The sequence below is a fragment of the Pseudochaenichthys georgianus genome, chromosome 7 (genome assembly GCF_902827115.2).
Source record: "Pseudochaenichthys georgianus chromosome 7, fPseGeo1.2, whole genome shotgun sequence".
NCBI classification, from domain to species: domain Eukaryota; kingdom Metazoa; phylum Chordata; class Actinopteri; order Perciformes; family Channichthyidae; genus Pseudochaenichthys; species Pseudochaenichthys georgianus.
In genome coordinates, this window is record NC_047509.1 from 24709944 (window position 1) to 24737737 (window position 27794).

A 27794-nucleotide genomic window follows, 5' to 3' on the forward strand; every position below is an offset into this window, starting at 1 on the left:
GATTATGTATTAGTTGGATTTTTTTTAAGTATTAAAATCCACGACTTACACTGCTTAATTTTGTTAAGTAAGTTGCTGTGAAGTCAAATAACTTCAATTAAAAGTATACAGTAAACCGTACTTTTCATTTGAAAGTAAATACCTGTGATTTTTCAATTAGATCACAATTCATAAATATTGTACTCATTCTTAGCCAGGGCACAATCAATGAAACATTAATGTCATCAACAAGCCATGAACTTTATTTCATGCCAAAAAACAAACATAGCATCCACATAACAACGGTATATTCTTCATAAAAGAAAAGATAAAACACTTTAAAAAAGAGAGAGTGAACACATTCATTCTCACGTTATCGGAGCAACCACAGCTTACTTTACTATCATACTGTACATTTACCAATGTTCTACAACAACTACTTACAGCTTTCATTAAATACTGTACACAATCTGAAAGGACTTTCATCACACAGAACACCTTCTCCTGGATTTATGTACTCAAAATATAGACTTCTATGTGTCACTGTACTGTTTACACTGCAAATGCAAAACAATGGCTTTTGAGGGTTTTTCTTCTAGAGTAACAGTACAAGTAAACTTAATTTGTTATCGTCTGCTAATGTCTCACTACACTTCAGTGCAGCTATTGGCTTGTTATAACATCAGTTAATTGTATCTTTAATAATAGACGATCTACAATAAATATCCATTCTTTACAATTAGGTGCACGTTTCATATTTTTCTAAAGTGCAGGAGTGACACACTGATAATAACATTTTAGATGCGGACCACAATCAACTACAGTATGTTCTATCTACTGGCTTTCTAACCCATCAGCATAAAAGATGCTTGGCAGCGAAGCTTTGAAGGAGACAACAAAGCACAATACCACAGACAGAACAAGGGGAAATGCAGGAAAACCCTACCACTAAGACTGGTTTAGTCTGTACTGGAGAATGAGGGATAGTGATGGATGGACAGATCAGTTGTCATTCATGTGTTATATTTTTGTGACATCGGGTACATGATATCTATTCTAAGATGTAGTTTTGATTTAAATAAACTAGCACTGAGAAATAAGAAATCATGCAAAGGTCTTTTTCTTTTCATTTCTTGCATTTATATCAAATCAGAAGCAAGAATCCTGATCACACAATAAAATATTGCGTGCCTCAATTCCTCATCTCCAAGGTTTTAATTAGTTTTACTCCCTAACTGATTTATCTGAGCAGTCTTCTGTGTTATAACCCTCGGAGCATAGCTTTGCCAAAACAATCCTGCTCATGCCATCAGGAAAAAGTGGATTTCAAAGAACAAAAAAAGATTTAAACAGATAAATCAGCTCTTCCTCCGGCTTTTATTGTGTTGAGTAGCAGCAGCTTTTTCTCGGTCAGTTGTTGTTCATGATCCACCAAGAGGCTGTTAAATGAAACAACAATGAAGTGTCAATGGCAAATGCTCTTTGCTTGCACCACACAAATGAGCAAATTACAGAAAGAGAAGCCAACATGTTTTTCTATTTTTACTACAGAAAACAATGGACTCCTTAGATAACAATCATCAATTTTTCTCACGCATTAAACTTTCAAATGGTGTTAGCAAATAGTTGTCTATTCACTGGCAGTGGATAGTATAATGACACCACCTGCGTTTAGATTATTTCCATCAACGCCTGAAATCCTGTTTGCCACCAGGTACAATCTTCTAGGAAAATGAAGGCTTCATTTATGGCCCAACAAGAAGAGGGTACCTTTTTTTCCGCCTCGATAGCTATCCATAGTTACCAAAACGTATCATTTTACATTTTTTGAACTTACTATAGAGTGGCGACGTCCACCCATTTTACTTCCGACCCATGGGACCTTATTCGGAAAAATTATGTATTGAAGTCAATGAGGAGAGAAAAATTATCTTTCGATCCCGTTTGAATTGTGCCACGAATTACACATATGATATTTGTCAATCTTAAAAAATGATTTCCATGTAAAAAAAGTCACAGTTTGTCGTAAAACTGTTGAAATAAGACAAAAATACGCAACTAGAAAGACTACAAATCCCAGAATCCCTCGGGTACCGCATGCTGGCTCTTACGGAACCGACTAACTCCCTTGTGTGTATGTACAGCTCTCAACATTTACTTGCAAAATTATCTTTTAAATTGACAAACATCTTATGTGTAATTTGTGGCACAATTCAAAACGGAATCGAAAGATAATCTTTCTCTCCCCATTGAATTCAATACATATTTTTTCCGAAATAAGGTTCCCATGGAGCTCCCTAGAAAGGGAGGGACTTCGCCTCTCTATCACCAGTAATGAAAATGGTGGAGAGTGAAAGAAGAAAAGTAAGTTTGGAGTATAAATGTAGTAATTCCTGAGCAGTAATGCCAACTTTTTTTCAATAAAAATAGCTCTAAAAAGTCTGCAACAGCGGTACCAACAATAATACCACTTGGAAATGCTACTTCTTTCATATAAATATACAGATTATTATTATTATTATGTGCTATAACATTTTACCAAAAGGCTCTAATTTAATCTGATTTAAAATGTGTGAATCAAAACGTTAACATAGCAGCTTTCAATAAGATAGCGAATATATTAAAGGTGTTGTTTCTACCTGGGAGGAGCATGGTGGAGACCATCTCCGGCTCTTCCAGTGAGTCGATGATGCAGCGCTGGAAGGTCTTACTGATGGAGGACTGCAGGTAGCTGTGGGGAAAGGAAAAGGATGAACCTGTCATTTGCCTCTCAGCTTGACAGTAATGCTTTCAAAGAGAGCTGTGAACAGCCTGGTGTACAGGGAGCATTTTGGTTCAGCAGTGAAGCTCTCTGAACATGTTTTCCTGTCTAATATACTGTGAAGCTCTTCTGATCATACCTCATCCAGGAGAGACGATCTTGCCAAAATTCGTACATGATGAAGCAAGATCTGTCTGGCAGGTTCTGGACTGAAACGCTACAAATAAAACAGACAGAGAGAAAAAAAAGGGCAGTGGGGGATTATCACATATGGTCTTGAACATGTAAGCAATTTCAAGTGGCAGCATTAAATCACAGAGAGACCCTGAGGCAGAGAGAGGGACATACTGCAGGTTGTTAGGCTGGCTGCTGGTGGTCTCTGTGTAGATTTTAAGAGCTTGTTCAAACTGATCCACATCCTTCTCCTTCACAGACATTTGTCTTTGGATCAGAAGAATGTTCTGAAGAGAGAAAAAGTCATAATCACATCTTCAATAACACATTTGCCTCATTTTGAATGTAGTTGTAATTGTAGACGTGATTTCCAGCTTTTCAAACATGTCATATATAAATATAAAACATACAAAGAACATGTAACAATTACCAGTAAAATCTTTGCATATATATATTAATATAATATAATCAGACACTAGCTCACACATGCTGGACTCACCGAATTGTATGTCCCTGCCAATGTGTCCTCTTTGAGAGGTTCAAGATGAGGGCTCTGAAAATAGGGACATACATATTTCATGAGTGGTTATGAGCAGAACCAGAAAACCGAGTCCAGCAAAATAAGGGCCTGTATATACAATCTGTCACAAAGCATTGGCTCCCACAAGGAAGCCATATTCATGTTAACCCTCCGACAGCCTAAACACTATATTCTCTCTGCATGGCCGAGATAAGAACAATAGTCATTAGTGTGTTAGCAAGCAAGCTCATTATCCCCCAGGCTCTGATACAGTATCTAACCTTGGAGAAAGCCTCATCTATTATTGAAGATAAAATGCAAAGTAAAAAACTAAATAAATCCCACAGGAGAACCATAAAGCTACTGATGCTCTTATTCAGACCTACAGGTAACATATTGGTGGCCTTTTGTAAATGTCAGAATATTTGAAACATCTGTCAACATATTTGATCTGTGTTTCTGTTTAAAGCGTTGAGTATTTCAGTGAATCACAGCATGTTTGCACAGGATGATATTTATGCATGACATTCAGTTTGTGTGGTTGAACACAGCTTGTGTTGTTGGCCTGAACAGCCACACACACTTTTTACAGATTGTCCTCTGTCCGCTGGGCAAACACTGTGTCTCTGAAAACACACAGAAGAGCTCATACGGTCTGACATCTCTGTCTGTAGCAGATGAGCGTCTGTAATTAAACCTGATCTTCACAGAAAGCCATCACGAGACAAACCTTTTGGCAGCGTTTTTTGTGAGTTCATACAACTGAAACTAAGCATGTTGTTTATATATAAAAGTAGAATAAAGAAGAATAAAAGGCAGAGTGGGATGGCAATGGATAGCCATGAACAGCCAAATCAAAAATACTATCAATCATCATTGATGGTTACCATTCAAATTCAGAGTTTGCAAATGCAATGGATGATTTCTATATACGTTGATGATGAACACGATTTTATAAATGTGCACAGTGATCTTTTGGATATGATGAGTGACCTGTACGGCAACCTAACAGTCTATAATCAGTGCTAGTCACTGAGGCTAGTCACTGTGACCTTTTTACCTGTGCTGGACTATGGGGATTTGTTGTATATGAATGCACCTGCCAATTACCTGAGCAAATTGGATGCTGCGTATCACAGTGCTCTGAGATTTGTCACAAATTGTAAAGCGCTTACTCATCACTGTACCCTGTATACCAAGGCAGGTTTACCATCACTCTCTGTACGGAGGCTCAGTCATTGGTACACGTTTATCTATAAAGCTTTGTTGGGTAAACTCCCGTATTATATCTGCTCGCTGATAACACAGAGAGTTGCAAGCAGCTATTGTCCGAGGTCACATGATGTGGTCTTGTTAGATGTGCCAAGAGCAAGGACTGTCTTAGGTAAGACAGCTTTTATGTGCGCAGCTCCACTTGCTTGGAACAATCTTCAGCAAGAATTGAAACTGAGCAATCTCATTCCTCTGCATGTTTTTAAAGCTAGGCTAAATGAAATGCTTGCCGATACAATGGGCACTTGTAAATGTCTATAACTATGTATCCTGTAAATATAATGTATGATGTCCTTTATTGTTTTATGTTTCATGTGGAACCTATATGCTGCAGGTCTCCCTTGAAAAAGAGATCTATGATCTCAATGGGTCCAATCTGGTTAAATAAAGGTTTGGAATGAAATGAAATGAGTGCCCATTCAGTCTGATAAAGATTCAAATACGTTAAGGTTCTCGAGGGGAAATTTGAATACATACAATATACATCATATATAACACAAAGTCATACCGCACAAGATCCAAATCTCGTGCAATGCCAAGAATCTGCAGTTAAATTACATTTAGAGTTTTAAAGGACAGTCTCTATTATTGCAGAATAACAGGAGACTTAAGCTCCACCAGAATGCATCTAAAACTCATCATGTAAAAAAAAAAAATGACATGTAAATGGTGTTTAGGGTCAAATATAATCGTCTATGCCTTGGAGATGACCCTCACCAAAAATAAGACTTTTATAAACATTCAGGGCTGAGATTCTAAAAAATAATAATTTCTATAAAAGGAATTTATATTCATTTCGGGGATTTTGTCTCTGGAGTTAGATGGAAAGATTTACATGATCATGTCTGTCCATTGTACTGTATATGAAGCAAGCAGTTAGCAGTTAGCTTATCAGAGCTTAGCACATGAACAGATTTTATACGGACCTCGCACTCCAGTTTGTCAATGAGTTGCTCCAGTTGGTTGATCTGGGAGCCCCAGTGGTTGTCTGGCTCCACGCTGACCCCTGACCCCAGAAACAAAACATCAGCACAACACAGGAAGTCTGAACAATGACGGGATGCTTTTTGTTGTTGTTGTGAATATCCTCATGAGCTTAGTAGCTGCAATATGAAATAGTCAGTATTTTGCTCATATACAACCACTCTCTGAACCCCATTGTTCCTGGAACCTACCTGTGGTGAGCATGCCAGAGTACGGGTCGGTCGGGGAGAGACACATGTTCTTCTGGATGCGTCGGCCGGGGCGCTTGGGCACCCTCTGGATAGGAAGCTCCTCTGGCTTCTTCAGTATCCTCCTCCCAGTACAGCCCTGGTCATGAACCGCATCCATAGCGCAGTCCAGCGATGACTGGAGGGACTGCAGCTGGGTGGAGGTCTCCCTCAGCAGGAAACGTGTCACAAACTGACCCAGCACTGATGAACCCTGATAGTCCTGAATAAAAGAGTGTGGGGACAAATAAAACAAGGTCAGCCATGATAAGGGAAAATATTTGTTTGTTGTTTACATTTTTCTCTCATTTCCTATCTCGAGAAATGTTTCTTGCATTCTTTCTGTTGATATGATCAAGGTTCAAGGTTCAAGGCTTTTATTGGTCATACGAACATAGCTACAGTGTAGTTATGACGATGACAATCTTAGGTCACATGATGGTTTGTTAATCTTGTTTTCAAACAAAATTGAATGATTCTCAGATCATTTCTTATACCCTAGAAACCTTGAATTCAAGGTTGTTTGTGCTTTGTTAGGATTATGTGTCATTCTCAAAAAAGAATTGCACGTTATTAATCAGGTATCTCATTGCTGTTGTTTTGGTGAGAGGAGCAAAGTAAGAATAGTATTTTCAACACATAAACATTGTGTCAGTCTGAGATCACACTGAATGAATGAATGGAAAACAGAAAGAGTGATAATGATGAGTGATGTGATGATAATGAATGGATGTGTAGTTTGTGGAGGATGTTCTATACAGTAAGTGCAGTGGCTGCTTTTACTTCATGGGCAATGAACCCTGTTAAGATCACCATCAAATAAAGCTTTTTGACTGACTAATAGCAGCATGAAAAATTCATGAGCTGTAGCCATGGGTGATATAAAGCAAGGAAAGGTTTCAGGAGAAAAAGAAAATGTCAGAGAAGATGGATGTTCAGAGACAGGAGATAAAACAACGAAACAGAAGCGTGTGTCTAAAAGAGACGGGAAGAGACTAAAAGAATAGGAGATTTAAGCAGTGGAAAAATAATTGTGTGTTTGTGATGCAGTGCTGTGGAGAACATCTGACGTCAGATCAGTGGGAGGTTTGTCAGCCTTAGTTACTGTCAGCTACGCTCTACTATCGCTCTGAGTTCTCTCTCTACATCAGGAACAGCCTCTGCCTGCACTGCAGTGAGAATGAGATGCTGAAAATCAAGGATGCCAACCTCATAATAAGATATATTCCCTGCACCTGATTATCTTCTCTTCCAAATGAAATTAAATATTCACCTAGCCTGCTTAACGTACAGGGTTAGCTGAGACCGATAAATAAGTGAGCCGAGCTATCGATTTTGTCTCAGAAGAAGTTCTCTGATGTTGCACAGTCGGGCGCAGACACTTTAATCTCCTCTACATCTCATGCAATACACTTTGTATTGGTTCTGCTCTACCGGGATTCAGACCAGCATTTCATAACGCTCTAATTAGCATATTTCACATTCCAAGGCTGGTGATGTATACTGCAACTCGGTCTCATTATCTGGAGAACATGTAAGAGAAACAGTGCTGGAGATTTCTTTCTTTTGAACTGAAAAGCATTGATCTCCATTTCAGCTCTATAGCCATACATTTACAATTAGGAGGGAACATGTGAGGAGTAAAACCAAAGGTATGAAAACATGTTATGATTCTAGTTCCTGGATACTGGTTTGAAATAAAAAGCAAAAGATAATTCACAGTATGTGGTGTTGATTGAACAATGCAGTGCAGTCAGTGTTGTCGTGTGATGATGAAACACAAAATGTAGCTCTAAAATGGGAAAGGGTGCTTTTCTCTTTGTTATATCTTAGCTGAAAATCTTTGAGTTGATGATATCCGCAAGCACAATGTCCGTCAGTCAGACCACTTTGTTTCAGACTGAAATGTCTCTATAACTATTAGATGGAGTGCCAATCAATTGTTTACAGACGTTATTGGTGCCCATTTCATGTTGTGCCCTGGCTTTTCCTTTAGCACTTTCACATAGTTGTGAATGAAAGGTCTTAACTATTGGAGTAAAATTCGGACATTCATGACTCCTCATGATAAAATACATCAGTGATCCTCCTTGTTTTGACTGAATATTAAGATATCTCCTTAGGCGCTCGGAAATTTTATATTTTTAATGATAATTTGACATTTAATGGACTACACAATTAACATGAAAAGAAGAACAAATGAAAAATTAGCCCATTACGATGATTTTTGCATAAAATCTTTAGTGGCTATCCAGCAGATTCACAGGGACAAACGTCTGCACATTTTTCTCACACTAAGTAGAACCATTTTTAAAAGGGCTCCTGTGATTTAAGGTTCTGTGAGCTCATGCATTGTGAGTGAAGAGAGGCAGCGCAGACAGCAGGCAGAGTCTGTCATGCTGGGCAGTTCTCTTGTAAAGGTGCGACAGCAGAGCGATCTCAAATACCTCTGAGAGGGTTTCACACTGACAGCTGAGAGGCACAAACAAAAACAGCCAGAGTCTGAACGCTCGGAGGCATGACAGCCGCTTACAAATGTTCTACAAGCTGAAATGGATAAAAGTCCACTCATGTCGAGCTACATTCAATCATGTATTTTCTTGCTAAATTAATCATGGTGCAGGCGTGAACGCAATAATCACTCACCTCTTTAGTTTTATCCATGGCCTTCAAAATGGCCACATTCAGCTTTTCCAGAGCAGACAGGACGTTGACGTATTCCCCCACATGTGGAGATAAGTACCCTGAAGGAGAGGAACATTAGTTGAGCATACTTTGTCGAATGACTAATAACATTGATTGCCTTAAATAGAATGGAAGTGGTCTGGTCCCTCCAATAACTTCTGAGACTGGGACATGTTGTGTTTAAGTTATGGTGATTGACAATTCTAGCAAATAGAAATATGTAAAAACATGAAAGCATTGGGCTTAAGTGGTGATCATATCTGTGTAGCATGAATGACGCATGCTTACTGTACCTGAGAGTTTGTCTATGTCCAGGTTGCTGTAAAGCAATGAGAAGAAAACAAAAATATTAAATAAAGTCTTTGGAAGCCTGAAATATTTTCTTCAAGTTCATTTTGTGAGACATGTGTGAACCTCTGACTTTTTATCAACAACAATTATCAGGTTATCATGTACTTAAACATGGGTAACTTAAACAAAATACCTTAAAACACTCCCATCATCCTCAGCTGTACTTTATATTCAGTGTTAGTGTTATTTAGCTAGCATGATAGCCTTAAATAGGGAACTTTATACCTGTAAAAAAATTACTTAACATCACCAGTTAGCATTGTCGTTGCGAGCATGTTTGCATACTAACGTTTGCATTTATCTCAGTGCTCAGTTTAAGCCATGATCTGTGTTCGATTAAACAAAGAGGCATTGATTTTCACTAAGTGCATACAGTAGACAAAACACTACACACAAGCACTACTGCCTTGCAACTAAACCTAGAACATGTTTACTGCACATTCAGAGGTTAGGGTTAGGCTAACCCAACCCTAACCTTATCTTTAAATGACAGATCGAGGTTGGTTGCTCGTTTGTGTATTGCAAGCTTTCTGTCTAAAGTTGACACCACACAAAAAAGGGTGCAGCTAAATCTGCCACACTTGAGAGGCAATTCTTCACTGTGATTGGTTGGTACTTCAGTGATGCCAACAGCAAAAAGGAGATTTCATCTGTTTTGTGCCCACAGACACAGCAAAAAAAGTCCTCTTGGGTTTTTCTTGGGCTATAATACCAGGCAATGTATTCCGATACATGTTAGTCGAATAGTGTTTGTTCTCATCTGCAGGCAAATCGCAAACTCTGAGGCTTTCACACCAGAATTAGGGCTCCTTGTGGAATATTGACACAATCTCTTCACTGAAGTGAGGTGTTGTTGACATCTCAACAGCAGAAGGGGCTGCAGATGGCAGCAGAGTTGGAGGACGTCCAAAAAGGAAGATTAGCTTACTCTGTCTGCTTCCTGTCGATGGAGGAATACAGCTCCTGCATTTGGTCGTCAGTGAGGATACCATCAGTAAAGTACGACTGGAACTCCTCCAAGGACAGCTTCCCGTCATCTGAAAGGAGATAAACCGTGAAAATGACACTCACTGACGCCTCAGAGGTTTTATCACCCTAATGAAGAGTATTCACCATTATTCAAGTTAATGATACAAGGCTACTTTGACTTCACGTCACTAAATTATTTCCAGCGATAAACTCAGAGGTGCTGCGGCATAGTATAAAAAATACTGTCTTTACTTAGCTTTAAAACCTCTGTCAATGATTAAGTTATTTCCATTAAGGGACTCATTTACTGCTATTAATGATGCTTTTTTAGTTAAGTGATAAAGACCAAAATCCAATCCATGCTCTTGGGAGTAATAATTACCTAAGTGAGGAACACATTTTCTTTTGAAACAACCCTATAACTGCTTTAATTTCCTCAATCCTGAAACCTGATACTGTAAAATAAATGAAGCAATGTTTGGATTTTTGGGCAACTTTATAGCAATCACAAAAGGTTGCACATCAATGAATCTTATAACTGTCTGTAGCTAATAAACACAAAGACAAGTGTGTGATTAAGGTAATCCCAGGCCACCTCTGGAGAGCAGTTGCATGTGACTCAGGCAGGCCTGCAGGGTGCTGTGGAAATTAGGAGCAGGGATTGAGGGATGGTTAGAGTAGTCAGAGCAGACCTTACTTGCAGAATAACTGCAGACGGTAATGAGATCTCTCCAGTCTTGCTCTGTAAGCACTGAAATCTTCTGAGACCAGACTCTAATCCCCACGAGGCAACAGAGCTCAGACTGAGGAAATCACATCATCATGTGTGAGAACTATTTTGAGTAGTTGCCATCTCTCACAATGGACAGCTTTGGATACCATACAGTAAAGGCTTGTTTGGGAGAGATTGGCTGATATCAGCCAGTTGTATTCTGTGTTTGCTACATTAAATAACAAGTGAACTGTTAAACATTGTTTTGTTGTTATCATTAAACCCTTAAGGAGAACAATCTGTGATTTCACGGAGCATTTGTTGTGGCGTTAAACCTCAGATGGAAGATGAAACTATTTCAATACAAATTCCCAACTCAAACTTTGCTGTACAAATCTTCTTTTTCCAAATGATGTAGGAGTGACCACAATCTGTTGTACCTCTGACTCATTCTCCAGCCTTCTCCATCACAACTTCTTCAGTGTGGATTCACGATTAGAAGCCCGAATACGAGTTTCAGTGCAGCTCAGTGGCACGTTACGCAAGCGTTCGCAGCTTCTCAGAGAGCAGAGCTGCAGTGATGGAGCTTCTAACTGTAGACAGTGTTTGTGTCACAAGCTAAAGGACAGTAATCTGTGCAGCAAGTGCTTTGCCTGAAAGATGTACGATTTGTTTCCACACTTAATTAGTAATTAGGCGCTTAATAAGAATGTGCAGAAGTAGGCTTTGAAGCATTAAACAACAGTTAGTATTGAAACGATTACTCAATGAATTGATTAGTTAGACTCTCTTAGGCTGAGAGCATTCCACTACTCAAGTGGAAGGATGCTTTTATAGCTTTGAGTTGGCTAAACACATAAAAACCTTAACCATAACTTAACTCTCCTTCAACCAGATCAAGATCTTTGTAGGGTTTGTTTTGAGAAGGCAGGACACTCGTTTGTTTAGTCTATCAACAATAATTTAAATGGTCTTACCTATTTCGTAAATGTGGCAAACATTTGTTGCTTCCTGATTCTCAAAAGTAAAGATTTGTTTTCTTTGTCTGTTTCTTCCACATGTGTTACCACTTGTATTGGAATAGTGCATGCACAGCTAAACTGTGTTACTGAAAACAAAGAATCTCATACAGTTATGTGTGAGTGAAGGAGCTGGACTGTTATCAACATTGAGCTTTCGAGGCAGTGAGATCCAATCAAAGATTATGCAGATTTGTATAGCATCGATCCCCTGCTTCGAGACTAACAACTGTCGATACAACACCTCTGATGGATAATCATCAGCACCTCATAACAGCATCGAGGCAGTGTAATAGCTTTAATTGTTTAATTTCAAACCAAGCAAAACTGCAGCTCTACCTGCAACCCTAATGAAAACCTCTCCCAGTGCTGATGCTTCAGTCTTTTCAGGAATGAGCTTCCTTATGGGTAGCCCCAAGCTAAAAACCCTCAAGAACACCTTAGCAGCAAATCATCCTTTCATTAAATCCAAAAGTGCAAGTGAAATTCATTGATAGGAATAGTTTGAAGAATATTGGTTGATCATTTATTTGTATTTCTTGTTCAGTGTATTTAGAAAAGCACTTTATGATGTGTTCCGAAAATGTAAAAATGAGAGCCAGATATCAGCTTCTCACCCATTACTGATAATGTTCCTCTCTTTCAACTAAAGCGGCAGCTCTTCTGTACATCCATGCATCCTTTGAGGAATATGCTGCAGTCTACAATCCTCTGCAGGAAGTACAGCACAAAGGATGTGAGGCAGAAACCTCTCACCGGTTCCTATTGAGTTAGTGTCAAGAGGGAAAAAACTCCCCTAAGCACCTAACAATTAAATCGAAAACTGTTTTCAAATCATGAAAAATAAATGAAGTAAAACACTGCCTTTTTGTGTTGTAACACTTCCAACAAAACCAATCAATGGCCTTGACTAATCCTTTTTTGCACTGCTTGTTATAAAAATCCAGCTCATATGAAAACACTTCAGTCTATTTGTATGAAAGTCTCCTCGTTAATTTTGAAATACTGAAAACTAATTGCCTATTTGTCAATATATTGATCAGATCCGCGTGTGCATGTCTGAACTCAGTGTGCGTCAATATAAGTGGATTAGAATCTCAGCACGAGGCTTCCAGTTTGTACTCATTGTTCGTGTAATATACACGATTGTTTTATTGCTTCTTAAAACTATAATTCCTCATTACAACAGCATGGAGGAATAAGAGTGTAGCTGGTTGGTAGCCAGCCCCTCATTATGTGGTAAATCCGCAGTGTTCCAGGCGCCTCACGGCAGCCCACTCAGTGCTGATTGGCTCTCCTCTCGGGTGCACGACTCAGTGAGCTTGTAAAGAGGAGAACCGAGCAGAGCTGCAAATGTAAGATAGCTAACATCTTACATTTACGCCAGAGTTCTCTTTCTGTATCTCCCTTCGATTTACACAGAGTGAAAAATAAAAGCTTTGTGTGAGAGCTAGAGGCCGGCGCGTGGTGTGAAAGAACTGGAGGAGCAAAAAGCTTCACGAAAATGCAAGATGGAGATACGGAATTAACCTCTATTTCTATTAAAGTTCCATCAGCCACAAGTAGAGGAGACACAACTTGAAGCATGGAACTTGCAAGGACCCCCCCCCCCCCCCCTCATAGCGGCACATGTTGGTTCATTAATCCCACTCTTATGTAACACATTCACCGCCCCTCCCCCCCCGGGGAAACTGATCAGTTTGTCTCTACTCTGCATGCATGTATCCTTTGCATTTCACATTCCATATAATGGGAGATGCAGTGCATGAATAGAACATTAAGAGCACAAACATGTTCCTGTTTGTCAACACTGTTTCTTTTCATGCAGAGCCGAATGTTCTATGTTTTCCCAGGAGATATGCAAGGGGGGGGGGCTTCCTTTGAAGTAAGAGTTCACATACATTTAAATGTAACTGTAACACATTAATCAAATGTAATGGTGATATGTTTGCAGGTGGAATATATTAAAGTCGCATTAGGTGCAAGTCTCCAGTGAATTTGGAGATAAACGTTTATTTTCTACTGATTTTGAATTGCCTTGCGTTGAAAAGTGCTCTATAAATAAACTTGCCTTGCCTTGCCTTGCCTTGATTATGTGTGGAAGATTATGTAAGGTTCAGGTTTGAGTATTTTGTGGTCTCACTGAGGTTTGATCATTGGAAGTCATTGAGACGAGCATTGCAGGGCATCCTGTCAGATTCAATCACATCCCAAAACCAAAAAGATGCAGCTGCACCTGACCTTTGTTATTTATAGCGTTTCTTCGATCTCAAGGATGGCCATAACACAGATGCACCAATAAACCCCTTCAGAAACTGTCTGAACAGAACCATCAAAGTCATTCCTTTTTATTTCTCTGGTGCATCTAATTTGCAACGAGGTACTTAATTGAATTTTAACTAGCCGTGTAGTCTAATTAGCTGAATATTTTTGCTTACTCACCATTTTTGTCTGCCCGGCGGAATATCTGCAATAAGAGGAGAAGATCATGTTAACGTTTTTGTTTGCAGGCATGGATGACAGAAAGTGGAAGAATTTAAAAACATAATTCAACTATATTGAAAAAGGAAGACGAGTTTGGTGAGTGGCTTATTATTTTATATGTAAAGGAGGATGTATAAGAGGAGCTGTCATTTCCACAATTCAATAACAAAACAGACGTCTCAGGAAATGAAAAGCTGATATTTATATTCACCCGACAGGAGCTGTGGAATAATAGCTTTTATGTTTTTCTCTCTCTCTGGGCATTGAAAAGGATCATGCTGTTTCCCTGGTTTTGTGCAAATTCTGCGAGCAGGATGTAACAGTCCTTTGAATTCCCTGATTTATGCTATGCGCACACTAATGAAGTCATCACTGATATCTTGCATCCCATCTCTGTGTAACACCCAACCTGAGAAGTCTGATCCGTTGGAGTGAAAGGTATTCTGTGTGAGAATGGCACCTCTTTTATTTCAAAGTGTTGTTTTTTTCCCCTGCTCAATCAGCCTGTGTGGACTGATAGAGTCCAGTGACTGGTTGATTTAGTGTTTCATCAGAGTAGAGCGGAGCACATCCAGCTGTCACCTTTCTAGCACATCATAGCGTAAAGGACACGCTCTGCTCACATCCTCTCAATTCAATACACATCCACTGAGCCTCAAAGAAATCTATATGAGAAAGAATGATACTGAAGGTGTGTACAGAAAGAGAAAAATGGCACTGAATGTCTCAGGAACCTTCAAAGGTGGATGCTCCAATTCAGAGGGCCCTTGAAGGGCTACACTATGTTGTACATAGCTTTTAAATGACTGTTTTTAAATGTAATTATATAACATGTTTCTGCTGCACTATTTCTTAATGCTCTCAATGTCTTTTATTTTTGTAAAGCACTTTCAATTGCCTTGTGTTGAAAGGTGGTATATAAATAAACTTGCCTTGCCATGCATTACATTTATGCCCTAAAGGGTTGTAACCAAGATATACACAAAGTAAGGACCTTTACTGTCCAACATATTAACAGTACATTTTAAAAGCTAGACCTACAAAAATAAATACTGTAAGTACGAATAATATACTACTACAAACATTCAAAACAAATCAAAAATACTCAAATAGCTAAAACACAAATGACACTGCTCATTGATAATTAGACCAAAAGTGAGCCCTGAAGCAATAACAGGTAATTAGATAAGTCACAAACAGTGTTGCAACTCAATTTACAAAACATTCAGTACTAGTGTTCTGATTAAATACCAGCAAAGAAAAATATTTGTAATCAAACATTAGCCATATATGTATATACGGTTTATTTCTGATTTGTCTGATAACCTTTAAATGCCTTATTTGCCTTTTACAGGTATCATCTCCGGAGTGACGAGCAGCCATGAAGGCTTTTGGCTGCAGATAATGCCATGTAACCTGGAAGCTGTGTCATCACTGTCAAATGTACCCAAATTCCTCAAAGTGCTGATGCCAGCATCTTGTGCAGCATGCCTCAGAGGAAGCCAAGTTGCTCCGTAAATTAAATCTGGGAAACAAATTGAGAATGTCGGCTCAGGAGAAACCTGAGAAGGAGATTCACTGGTCCTCATTCCTCCATTGTGTCGTTAAGAATGAGTCAACGAAGCTCATCCCACTGAGCCAATGAAGATCTTCTAAAAGCAGTGTTAGCTGCTTGGATGCTGCTCGGTTGTAATTTCCTATGGGGGCTGTTGATGTCACACTGACTCATAATAAAACTACAGCAGGTGGACCGACACCTACAGCACATCTTCATTAGAGCTGCATCCTTTAGCTGACTAATCCGATAGTTGAATGAGTCAAAAGGATTGTAAACTATTTTGAAAATCAATTCAAAAATTGAAATGATTTTTTCAAATCTGAGTTCAACGCTGAAGTCAGATTTGATGCAAAAATTACAAAAACGTTCAGCCTCTCAAATACAGAGTTTTCTGTTAATGTATACATTGAACAGAAGATCTTTGGGTTTTGACTGACAAAACAAGAAAGTTATCACATGGGATTTTAAGAAACAGGGATGGACATTTCTAATTTCATTTATCAAATGATTAATAACTAATTGTTAGACTGATCAGAATTACTCATTAGTTGCATATCTACAGAAATCCGGTTGTTTATCAAACGCATGACACTACCTCCAATTAGCCTCTCAAGCTTACTTTAAAGGGCCTTATATTATGCTAATTCTCAGGTTCGTATTTGTATTTTGAGCCTCTATTTTTCTCTTACTGCCTGTGCTGCAGCACCTCTTTTCACCCTCTGTCTGAAACCAGAGCCCAGTCTGCTTTGATTGGTTAGCTGGCCGGCTCTGTTGTGATTGGTCAACTGCTTAGAGATGTCCTGCCCCTTAGCCTATCACATACAATGTGTTGGAGCGCTAGCCAATAGAAGCGCGAGCATAACATGATGATGTCACTATGTTAGAGATTAAAAAAGGATTCCAATTGAGGCTTTTCAGGCAGGAGGGAGTATTTGAGAAAGAAACTTTGCACACAAACCTATATAACACTAAAGGAAAGGGAAAATCACAAAAAGCATAGGGCAGTCCTTCAGCTTGACTGATTATATAAATAGACAAACATCCTATTTTAGAGAGACTGATATCGGCAAACGTTAAATGTTCAGTTTTTCCTGCAGATATGTGGGCACCAGTATGGTTCAGGTCTTAAACATAAAAGAGAAACATGCAGGTCAATGACAGTCAAGTTAGAAAGTTGTCCTCCAGCGAGTGTACTATTTATTTCTGCAGTTGTTTATGAAAAAAGGACAGTCCACCAGCAACAGTAATAGGTTCAGTAAACAAAGGTTATGGGCTGGAGTGAATAGATGCTGACTGCATTTGAACAAATGCGCACCTTCTGCAGGCTTACTGCCCCCCTCTACCTGCCAATTATCTGCCTGGAGGAAATGTATTTACGGCCAGCTGTCAGGAAGGCTGGAAAATGATGCTGCTGATCAGTTTTTGTATTTGTGTCGTGAGTAGCCCAGAGGCAAAACAGACATAGAGGCTTCAAACACAAAGCAATGTTTTACTGTATTTTTGCATGTGCTGATTGCTGTTTTTTTATAAATATGTATATGGATGGTTCACCATATTTTTCACCACTGTAGCAAAAGGCAGCCGAGTAGAGGAACATTTCTGTGCATATTAATGTAACCCTCTCTCTAGCAACACTCTTACTCCTGATTAAATAATTCAGGATGTAACATCCATCTATTTTTATGTTTCTGTTTGCAGCTGTGTGAAGGGAAAGCTGCTCATTAAAAAAATCATTGCATCATGCTTTATATATCATGTTTCTTCTAGGGTACAACCAATGTCATGAGCTTCGTCATCATGTGGGGGGAAATGAAAAAACAACCAAATTCAAACAATCACATTGTGGTGCTTTACAGACCAAATGAATAAAATGGTCTGTCAGATGAATGTGTTAAGGCATTTATTTGTGTCATTCACGCACTAATGGGCATGCACTCAACTCACCTTGCTTACATAATAGGGCTGCTGCACATCAAGCACGATGTGAATGGACGGCTCCCTACCTCCATTTAAACCATTCATAAAGAGCAGGATGAAGGACGGTGTATTACTCATATTGCACCTCTGAAAGACGACCCTCCTCCATATTTATACCAAAACAGGTATAAATATGTATACAAACCATACTTCAGTGAGAAGGGGGGATCTTTTGCCTATATTGCCAATTAAACATTGGAAAAAAACAAGAAAGGGTGGACTTACATCATGAAAAAGAGAGATGCTTTGATTTTGGTTGCGGTCCAGCTCCTTCTGTTTCCTCATGTGATCGTGTTTTGCAGACTGAAGACACATGGTGATCATCTCCGTGCAGGCCAGCATCTTGACGCTTTCGATGCGATTTCTGATTTAAAATTGTAAAAAGATTGTCCGGATCCTGTGCTTTTGGGAGGGTTGTCCTTGTCAGGGTGGTCGGTGGAGGATGATGTTGGAGCTGTGATCTCGTCAGGAGGAGATGTGGACACTGCCTGCTGCCCTCTGCCTGCTGCACGTCCACTAACTCCGCCTCTACACGAGCAGCGATTCATAAAATGCACCATCTGCTGGTGAGAATACACACACACACGCACGCACGCACGCACACACACACGCACGCACGCACGCACACACACACACTGTGAGATGAAACAATTACAGGCAGTGAGGTTTTCAGAGAACAGCTGATCAAAAGAGCTCAAATTGACAGGCAGTAAACTATTTATCTAGATTGATTTGAATTTTAAATAAATAATCTGTTCAAATTCAAATTAAAAAAGCTTTATTGTCATATTCACAGCTACCGTGTAGTTATTATGGCAATGACCAAGTCCCAGACTCCAACAATTCAACATAAATATATATAAAATAAAACAATAAATCAAATAAAAAACAATAAAAGTACTGCAAAACAAAATTGCAAGACTAATGTGCATGCAGGAGAAATATACAAGTTAACTAAAATTAGAAGGTACAATTAAATGCTGTACAGTAAAATAAAAATACTGCCTATTGTATTGTATGGCTTATTAATGTGTCAATATACCATTTATATTCCTCAAAAATTGTGAGTTAATTTGACTTCATTGTGTATAACGTGTAAACAGATTAAGTAGTTATTAGAATTAGCCTTATTCAAACTCAGATTAAGTGAGATGACCACTGTAAACACTGTAGAGTCCCTTCACATGAAGGAGTGTCACATATTACATGGAACCCTATCAGCATCTCTGCACCTCCCATACTACACCAGGGTGGAGCAGGTACTACACTGTAAATATACTCTGTTACAAGTAAAACTCCTCATAGTCTTAAAGTGATAGTTTAATCAATCAAAAGTAAATCTGCTGTTACATATTATGCTGCTATATATTATATCATTATCTAATTAGGACGCATGATTTTTTTTGTATGCAACTACATCTAAAAATATTTGTAAATCGTGTATTCATCTGATGGTTAGTTTCTCCATTATTGATCGTTTGGTTTGTTTAAACTCTGAAATAGCCGAGAAATACTGTTACAATTACCCAGAGCCCAAAGTGACACCCTACAGTCCAAACCTGAAGAATGTAAAATAAAATAAAATTCATTCAAATAATTCAAAAGGAAAAGCAGCAAATATTCACACGTGATAAGATTCGTTTAACATTACAAAAGATGATGACATCATTTGTGCCAATTTCCTACAAACAAATGTGTTGTTTCAGCTGTTCTTATTTCATATGTTTTGTTAATAAATATGATAGAATAAAAATAAGAGCACATGAAAATGTATTACTCAAGTAAAGTACAGGTATCTCAAAAATTAACTTAAGTACAGTACTTCAGTAAATGTATTTAATTATATTTGAAAACTGCTGTGCACATATACACACACACACACACACACACACACACACACACACACACACACACTCTCACACACACACGCACACACACACCCCCTGGGTCTTTGGGGGTGGGAGTAGAGATGATTGCCTCTGACTCTTTCTGACCTTCTGACTACTTTCTGTTCTGAAGTTCGTCCTCAGTGCAGGTCAACAGGTAAGCTTCTTCTCATTTATTATTTATTTATGTATTTATGGTTTGACAGAGGCTATATGTAATATTATATCAAAAAACAGTTATAGCTAATATCTCCTTCTCATCCCCAGCCCCTGGGCAGGTGACAGTAATTCAAATAGAAAACATTACGTACATTCACTTAGTCAAATAATACATATGGTATTTACATAACAGTTGTGGTTGTTTAATTAGTTAATAGCGGTACATCTTTAAAAATACAAATCATAATTATTATTATTTCTGTTGTTGTTGTTGTAGCTAGTAGTATTACTATTATCATTTGATTTATAGTCATAGTAGTAGTAGTAGTAATTATACAAATATTAGAATTAGTGTTATTGTTTGATAAACTACTATATTTTTTTTTTAGTGGTTAACTGTTACAAATACCTTGGTATCTGGCTTGATGATTGTCTTACTTTTAAACTTCATGTCAATAACCTGCTTAAAAAACTGAGGGTTAGGCTAGGTTTCTTCTACAGGAACAAGTCCTGTTTCTCGCTTGAGGCCAGGAAAAGGCTAGTCACTGTGACCTTTTGACCTGTGCTGGACTATGGGGATCTGATGTATATGAATGCACCTGCCAATTGCCTGGTCAAGTTAGATGCTGCCTATCACAGTGCACTGAGATTTGTGACAAACTGTAAAGCATTAACCCATCACTGTACCCTGTATGCAAGGGCTGGTTTGCTTTCACTAACTGTACGGAGGCTCAGTCACTGGTACATTTTTATATACAAAGCCATGTTAGGGAAACTTCCATCTTATATCTGCTCCCTGATCTCACAGTGAATTGTAAGTGGCTACTGCCTGAGATCGAATGCTGTGGTTTTATTAAATGTGCCAACTGCTAGGACTGTCTTAGGGAAGACAGCTTTTAGATGCGCAGCTCCTCTGTCTTGGAATAGTCTGCAGATTAAATGGAAACTGAACAATCTGGTGCCACTAAATGTTTTTAAAGCTCGATTGGATGCTACTCAATCGGAAGCTATTGGTACCTGCTTATGTGGATGATTTTGTAAATGATGCTGTATGATGTCCTTTTGTTGTTCTATTTATGTTTTTATGTTTCATGTGGAACTACTTGAGCAGGTCTCCCTTGAAAAAGAGATCAATGATCTCAATGGGATTTATCTGTATAAATAAAGGTTTTGTTGTTTTTTGCAACATATACACACAGCATCAAATAAGGAATATTTGTGTACATAAATGTAAGCTTTTTTTATTTATCAGTGTATTCGAGAACACATTAAATAAATGAATATCAATGCACATACATTGTATCCCTAAATACTTTTGCGGACAGTCAATAGAAGAAACATGAGATGTGGAAACTACAGCCTGTATAGCAATTTTGCTTGTGATTAAAAGTTAAATATATTCAACCAAAACAAAAACATAACTCAGATAAACCTTTTGACTTACTTGTGGCCTTTAAAGACCCTGGTGTTTGACACACTACTGGGAAGATTACATCTCCCACAAGAGAGAGCCACAGATTCCAAGAACTGCCTTATCAGCTGACTGCAGGGGATTGTGAGGGAAGTGATACAGCCAGCATTTGTTTGTAAACTGAACTACACATACAGGTGCCCATAAGCAAATTAAGATATATTTTAATTTCTTTTTTTTATCATTTTGTGAGTTATTTATTGGTCGAGTATCACAGCAACATTAATTTTGTCCGCTGAGTCGAAGAAACTTTTACCAGCAGGGAAATTAAACGTATTTGTCAAAAATGAGCAGATGCAAAACCTGCTGGGTTTTATTAAGGATTATTGTAAAGGTATCCTGCATCAGCTGATGACGTCTGTCAGGGCAGAACTTGAGCGCCTGCAGAGTTAAGATAAGCAGCAGCAACCTGCCGCACCCTGGAGGAGGCACCGTCTGCTCTGCGTAGCTAAACCCAAGCTCTCCAGGTCTTTCTGGCTCATCAGAACCATTTAACTCTGTGAAGTATGATGGGATTGTCACATCCAGTCATCATCATTTTACATTTTGGAGCAACAAGTAAATACAAAACGCTAGTCAAACCAAGCTTAGAAAACACCATTATTTAGGAAAGAAGACAGAAACCAAAATAGCTACATATAATACAGATACTACTTAACAAATAAACCATCCTGATGATTTCACCAAACTTCACAAACTAGGTGGCCAACGTATAAGCATTAAAGTCATAGTCAAAAGATTTTGAACTGACATTCCATTTCATATATTCCTCCCTCCTTATAATAAGGACAACACAGAACAAAGTGTGAATTTTCAGAGTCAAATGTTTTTGCCCAATTCAGATCTGCCATATGTCTTTGAGGTTGTGTAGAATAATAATTTCCTATCTTCTGTACTATCTCAGAGTAAGAACAGCTGCTTTACAATGGCCACCTTCCTTCATCACTGCCCCTTCCTGAAGTCTGCGAATAAGCCGGCTTTGAGGAGAACAGGAGCCGCCTTGCTCTCTCTGGCTTACCAATGCCCCATCATCGCCCGTCAGATCAGTTTGAGCGGCACAGACTACCTGGAGGCCGAGCTGAGCGTCTCACCCTCCAAACCGAAGCCCCTGCCCACTGTGGAGCAGAGGAGGCTGTTCGCTCAGACCGCTACTCAGGTGGCTGTGTCCGTATCCAAGGGCTGCCCCTTCGTCACCTCTCAGATCGGGGTGGTCCAAGCCAGGCCCGAGGTGCAGGAGGACGTACAAGAAGGTAAGAAGAACAAGCCAGCTGTAATAAGGCTAAAGTGAACGAACATAGCACCAGAAGGACATCATTCAAACTGTAGGAGAAGTCAGATATTCAATAGGAGACAAACTCTCACAGTGACACTCCTGCATTCCTCGTTCACAGGTTTGATGACTTCTCTGTTGAAGGGTTCAAAGGATTCAATCCTCCCAACATCAGCTCAAACCGCCACTGTCACCCACCTGCTCAAAGACAACATATGTTTAAAGTTGAAATAAACTCAAACCCTCTATAAGTACCAATTCCACCCTCATCCCAACGTAGCATAGAGCCCTGTCATCTGTCCATTTCAACCCAAGAGCTTTTGTATTTACTGTAGGATAAAATACATCTTAGTACGGTAAAAGTCTTTATTTGTCTGATTAGATTATTCGTTCATTGAGTGCTGTAACTGATTTAAAGTCCGAGCTGTCCCCCTGCAGTCGGCTCCAGCTACGACTACGACCACTTCTTCATGGAGAAGATTTCTGAGAAAAAGAAGGACCATACATACAGAGTCTTCAAGATGGTGAACAGGAGCGCTGAGGTGTTCCCCTTCGCTGAGGATTACTCCCTCTCTGGGCGGGGGGGCTCCCAGGTGTCCGTCTGGTGCAGCAACGACTATCTGGGAATGAGCCGGCACCCCGTCCTCGGTGCCATCAGGTAAAAGGAGAAGGGGAAAAAGTAAATGTTTGTTAATGCTTTAAAACTAGTATAAAATTCAAATTCATTTGTCCGACTGCCTTTTTCTCTCATAGCTCTACATATCTTTATGTATTACATGAGAGATACCCAAGATTAAGTCCTTATACACCTTACAATTCATTTTCAGAAAGGTTATATGTTCAAGGACCTGCATGTCACTGACTTCCTTTTCTAACAAGATTACTTCAGGTCAAAATTTGAGATGTGAAAGTTTTTTACTGGCAAGTTTCAAGTCAATTCAAGTCTTGTGGCATTCAAGTCACACTTTTTGATTTCTGTAACTAAGTCTTATTGATTCAGCTCTTGCAAAAAAGCAAAACTAAAGCAGAATCCAGCTATTATCATGTCCAAAGTCATCTATTTTTCACTTTCCTACCAAATGTATGTCACTTGTATTTATTTGCTACTTAGTGGGTTTTGCAGCTTCTGAAGATGGCCTTCAGATAATATGAAAGAAAACAACAGGACACCTTTAATATAACAGATTATGGGAGCTGAGTGTTTTATGATTCTGTTCTGGCTGTTCTCAGAGATGCTGTGGACAGACACGGGGCAGGCGCAGGCGGGACCAGGAACATCTCCGGCACCAGTAACTTCCATGTGTCTCTGGAGAAAGAGCTGGCTGAGCTTCACCAGAAAGACGCAGCGCTGGTCTTCTCCTCCTGCTTTGCGGCAAATGACTCCACCCTCTTCACTTTGGCTAAGATGCTGCCAGGTAAATACTGACCTCTGACCCTGACATTGTAGAGAAGTTGATTAAATCTCAGTATTATTCAAGGGAAGTCAGCTCCACTGGTCTCATGGATGTTGTGTTCATGGTGGCGTACAGGGTGCGAGATCTACTCTGATGCAGGGAACCACGCGTCGATGATTCAGGGCATCAGGAACAGCGGAGTCAAGCGCTTCATCTTCCGCCACAACGACAGCCGACACCTGGAGGAGCTGCTGCAGCACTCCGACCCCAAGACACCGAAAATAGTGGCATTCGAAACCGTGCACTCGATGGACGGTGAGTACAACAACAATTTAATTTTCACTTATAGATCAGATTATATAGATTTCATGTCTATTGTTGAGGGTAAACATACTTAAATGTTGCCTTTATTTGCAGAAATACTTGATATCAAATGATTTGAATCAAGATTTAAAAGATGTTAAATATACTGAACAGAGTTATAGGATGGGTTTGTTTACCTGCTACACAATGCCTTTCTGCTCACTGTTTTTATGTAAAAGATGTTCATAAATAAATGGTAAAAAAGTAAGATTATCATTTTTTACTTTACATTTGTGGCTGTGCGGTTATGGAAATAATCTGCTCACACTAAAGCCAATCTATTTTAATACTTTTAATGCAACAATGTTCCAAGATATCAAATTCACAATGGGCATGTCCAGGTTTTAAAAACCCTTCATGAGTAAAAATGCTACTTTTAAAGGTCCTAATTCTCTATGTGGATTATAAGTCAATTCCAGCAGTCATTTAGGATTCATAGCTAATCAATTCAGTCAATATTATTTGCCATTAATCACTGTCTCCCATGGGAGGAAGTAGTGTTCTCCTCTCAGCTCTGTCTTGGTGTGCTCTTACCCTGCTGACAGCTCCATAAACACAAACTGAAGTAGACTAAATGGATGACTGGAACCATATCGAGGAGTATTTTTTAAAAACAGAAACAGAAAGGTTGTGTTAATATAAACACTCGGAGAGGTATTCATTTTAATATTAAAACCTTACTCTCCTAACTCTGACACAGTGATGACATTTGCCAAGTGAATTTCTTACTGTTTGGCTATTTCACACAGTTGGATACACTGACACTTTTTGCCCTTGGCTTTCAGGTGGTATATGTCCTCTGGAGGAGCTGTGTGATGTTGCTCATCGCTACGGAGCGCTGACGTTTGTTGATGAAGTTCACGCAGTGGGCCTGTACGGAGCCCATGGAGCTGGAGTGGGAGAGAGGGACAATGTTATGCACAAGCTTGACATTGTTTCTGGAACCTTAGGTGAGTAACATTTACAGAAATAACCTTCTTGTCAATTTAATAGTAAGCCAACTGTTTTGTTTAATCTCCATTTCTGAAAAACTGTATACTATTACACCAAAAGTGCAAGGCCAACGGTTTTAAACTGTCTTAGATTAACTGCTTATTTTCTTGGCCAAACTCCCATTTACAGCTGCTTGCTCTAACTAACACTGTCATGTTGCCAACATGGCAGCAATACTCATCTACAGGCATGATATGTCTCTCATGTTGGTTAAATGAGGACAAGAGAGGAGTGCGCTCTCATTAGAGAAATCAAAGGTTTTATCAGCTGGGAGCCGGCTTTACTCCCTCTCTGGTCTTTCTGATAAAACCATCATGAGGGAGTCGGTGCTGCTGTGTGTAGCTTTATGATGACAACTATCTTGTGTGAATTTACCCTGGATTACAACACTTCACAATAGAATGGTTATAGTCAACTAGACCAGGCAAGTGTTTACCTGGTAATACATTTAAAAAACAAGCTCAAACTCAAATAACATATTACTGTTATGAATCAACACAGAAAACGTGTCTTCATTGAAAAAATAACAAATCAATTATGATCAATTAAATGTGTAAAAGTATATGATTTGGGACTTCAAAATGTAACAGTGAGTTAAGTGTCATTGTGCCGAGCATTATTATTTTAGGAAAAGTAGAAATAAATAAAATGCACAATCAAGTACACATTATGCAAGATAGCCATTTTCCAATTGTTATGTTATTGTTCAGGTTATATATCTATATTAATACTAGTTATTATAAGGAAAATAATATTTGAAGTACTTTATATACTGTTAGGTATAGTTTTATCTATAACAAAGCATGTTTGAAAAATGACAAGGTTTAGCTGTAAAAAAAAAAAGCATTGAGTAAAATGTGTCCCTGTGAAATGTAATAGTGTAGATAAAGTAATATAATGGAAATACTCAAGTCAAGTTTGTTAGATTCAATATAAGGACCCTGATTCCTCACTCCACACTACCTCTGTCCTTTGTCCCAGGCAAGGCCTTCGGCTGCGTTGGAGGCTACGTGGCCAGCAGCGCCGCCCTGGTGGACATTGTGCACTCCTTTGCAAACGGCTTCATCTTCACCACCGCCCTGCCCCCCATGGTCCTGGCTGGAGCCCTGGAGTCTGTCCGGGTCCTGAGGAGCCCCGAGGGCCAGGTGCTGCGCCGGTCCCACCAGAGGAACGTCAAACACATGAGGCAGCTGCTCATGGACAAGGGCCTTCCTGTGGTCAACTGTCCCAGCCACATCATCCCCATCCGGGTATGAAGGTTCACCGCTGCAACCTCCACCTCCACCTCACTCCACCTACTCCACCTACTCCTATCCTGACTATTCGAGTTGTTAGAATTTGTATTTAGAGCATCTTTTGGGGAACGCAATTTATCTTAAAATCGTCACAGATATAGGAACTGGATAACAGCATCCTGCCTGTTACATCAAAAGGATACAAATATTGCACTAATAACATATTTCTTCTGTATATACCCTTCACATTGTAGGTAGTATAATTACCTAATGTTATGATGTATAACATGCTTTTATGCACATCCCTGAATAGGTGTTTTATTGTTTGTGAAATGTCCCAGTTAGAAAGGCTGCATATGATAAATATTGAATTGAATGAGACCTGAATACATTTAGCTGCTTTAGTTTCAGGTTCCGGGTATTCTGCTATGGCTCACTGTCACACACTGTTAATGTTACATTTGTAATACTGTAAAATCTCAAAATGTCTGCAGTGAAAAAATCCTGAAGTCTACTCCACACAGAAAGTGTGCCACTGGAATGATTAGCCTTTTTCATTCACCAGTTATATTCAAACCAATGATCTTAAAAAGCGATTATAAGCCATTAAGATAATTACATTTGCATTGAAATTAAGGAAACTTAAATCTTTTCGTGATATCATCAGTCATGACCATGCATCATATATTGCTAATTGAATCATTATTCTAATAAATGTTTTCTGAAATGCATTATTATATTATTATTATTAACACAGAAAGTTATTAATATTATTTCCCGTGGCACGCTCTTGAACCCAGCAAGTCGATCGCATACATTCTGTGTATAATAATGAAGGCTTTAACTACATGGCTCACATCACTTTTCATGATCCATTTCCTAGGTGGGCAATGCTGAGCTGAACACCAAGGTGTGCGACACCCTGCTGGAAAGACACAACATCTACGTCCAGGCCATCAACTACCCCACAGTGCCTCGTGGGGAGGAGCTGCTGCGCCTGACTCCCTCTCTTCATCACAACCCCACCATGATGGAGTACTTTGTGGATGAGTGGGATCCAGAGTTGTTCTAGTGAATGTCCCAATCAAGTCAACAGGACACAAAAGCCAGTAAAAGTGATTCATGTTCATCCATTCGAGAGTGATTACCTTTTAAGATAGAGATTTAAAAGAGAAATACATTCTGGCATTTCATTTTTCATTCTAATGAGGGTTTATGTTTGATTGACAGATAAACTGTGTGAGGTATGGCAGGAGGCGGGGCTCCTGGTCAGCAGCCCGGCCACAGCTTCCTGCACCTTCTGTGCCCGCCCGCTGCACTTTGACCTGATGAGCGAGTGGGAGAAGTCCGT

General features: G+C 39.2%; 2 protein-coding genes across 4 annotated transcripts; one reads left to right on the forward strand and one right to left on the reverse strand.

Moving 5' to 3' along the window:
* Window positions 1-219: 219 nt before the first annotated feature.
* On the reverse strand, window positions 220-18191 carry LOC117449015 (N-terminal EF-hand calcium-binding protein 1-like). Its single transcript, XM_034086334.1, has 12 exons — window positions 17898-18191; window positions 14096-14120; window positions 9882-9990; window positions 8896-8921; window positions 8564-8661; window positions 5882-6140; window positions 5633-5712; window positions 3414-3467; window positions 3089-3201; window positions 2880-2957; window positions 2619-2710; window positions 220-1418 (listed from the first exon to the last, which is right to left on the reverse strand). Exons 1-12 carry the CDS (start codon window positions 18012-18014, stop codon window positions 1390-1392), a joined length of 1080 nt encoding a protein of 359 aa, XP_033942225.1. The 5' UTR covers window positions 18015-18191; the 3' UTR covers window positions 220-1389.
* A 1464-nt stretch (window positions 18192-19655) lies between these two features.
* On the forward strand, window positions 19656-27765 carry alas2 (aminolevulinate, delta-, synthase 2). 3 transcript variants are annotated; one of them, XR_004552495.2, is made up of 9 exons: window positions 19656-19715; window positions 22093-22438; window positions 22897-23116; window positions 23689-23873; window positions 23988-24167; window positions 25001-25165; window positions 26190-26458; window positions 27327-27583; window positions 27674-27757. XR_004552495.2 is itself a non-coding variant. In XM_034087502.2 (9 exons), the coding sequence occupies exons 2-8, from the start codon at window positions 22114-22116 to the stop codon at window positions 27513-27515; spliced, it is 1533 nt and encodes a 510-aa protein (XP_033943393.1). In that variant the 5' UTR covers window positions 19656-19715; window positions 22093-22113; the 3' UTR covers window positions 27516-27558; window positions 27674-27765. The 3 variants fall into 3 exon arrangements, 2 of the variants coding, with proteins under 2 accessions (XP_033943393.1, XP_033943394.1); XM_034087502.2 differs by having other exon boundaries at window positions 27327-27558; window positions 27674-27765; XM_034087503.2 differs by having other exon boundaries at window positions 27327-27552; window positions 27674-27764.
* Window positions 27766-27794: the final 29 nt, after the last annotated feature.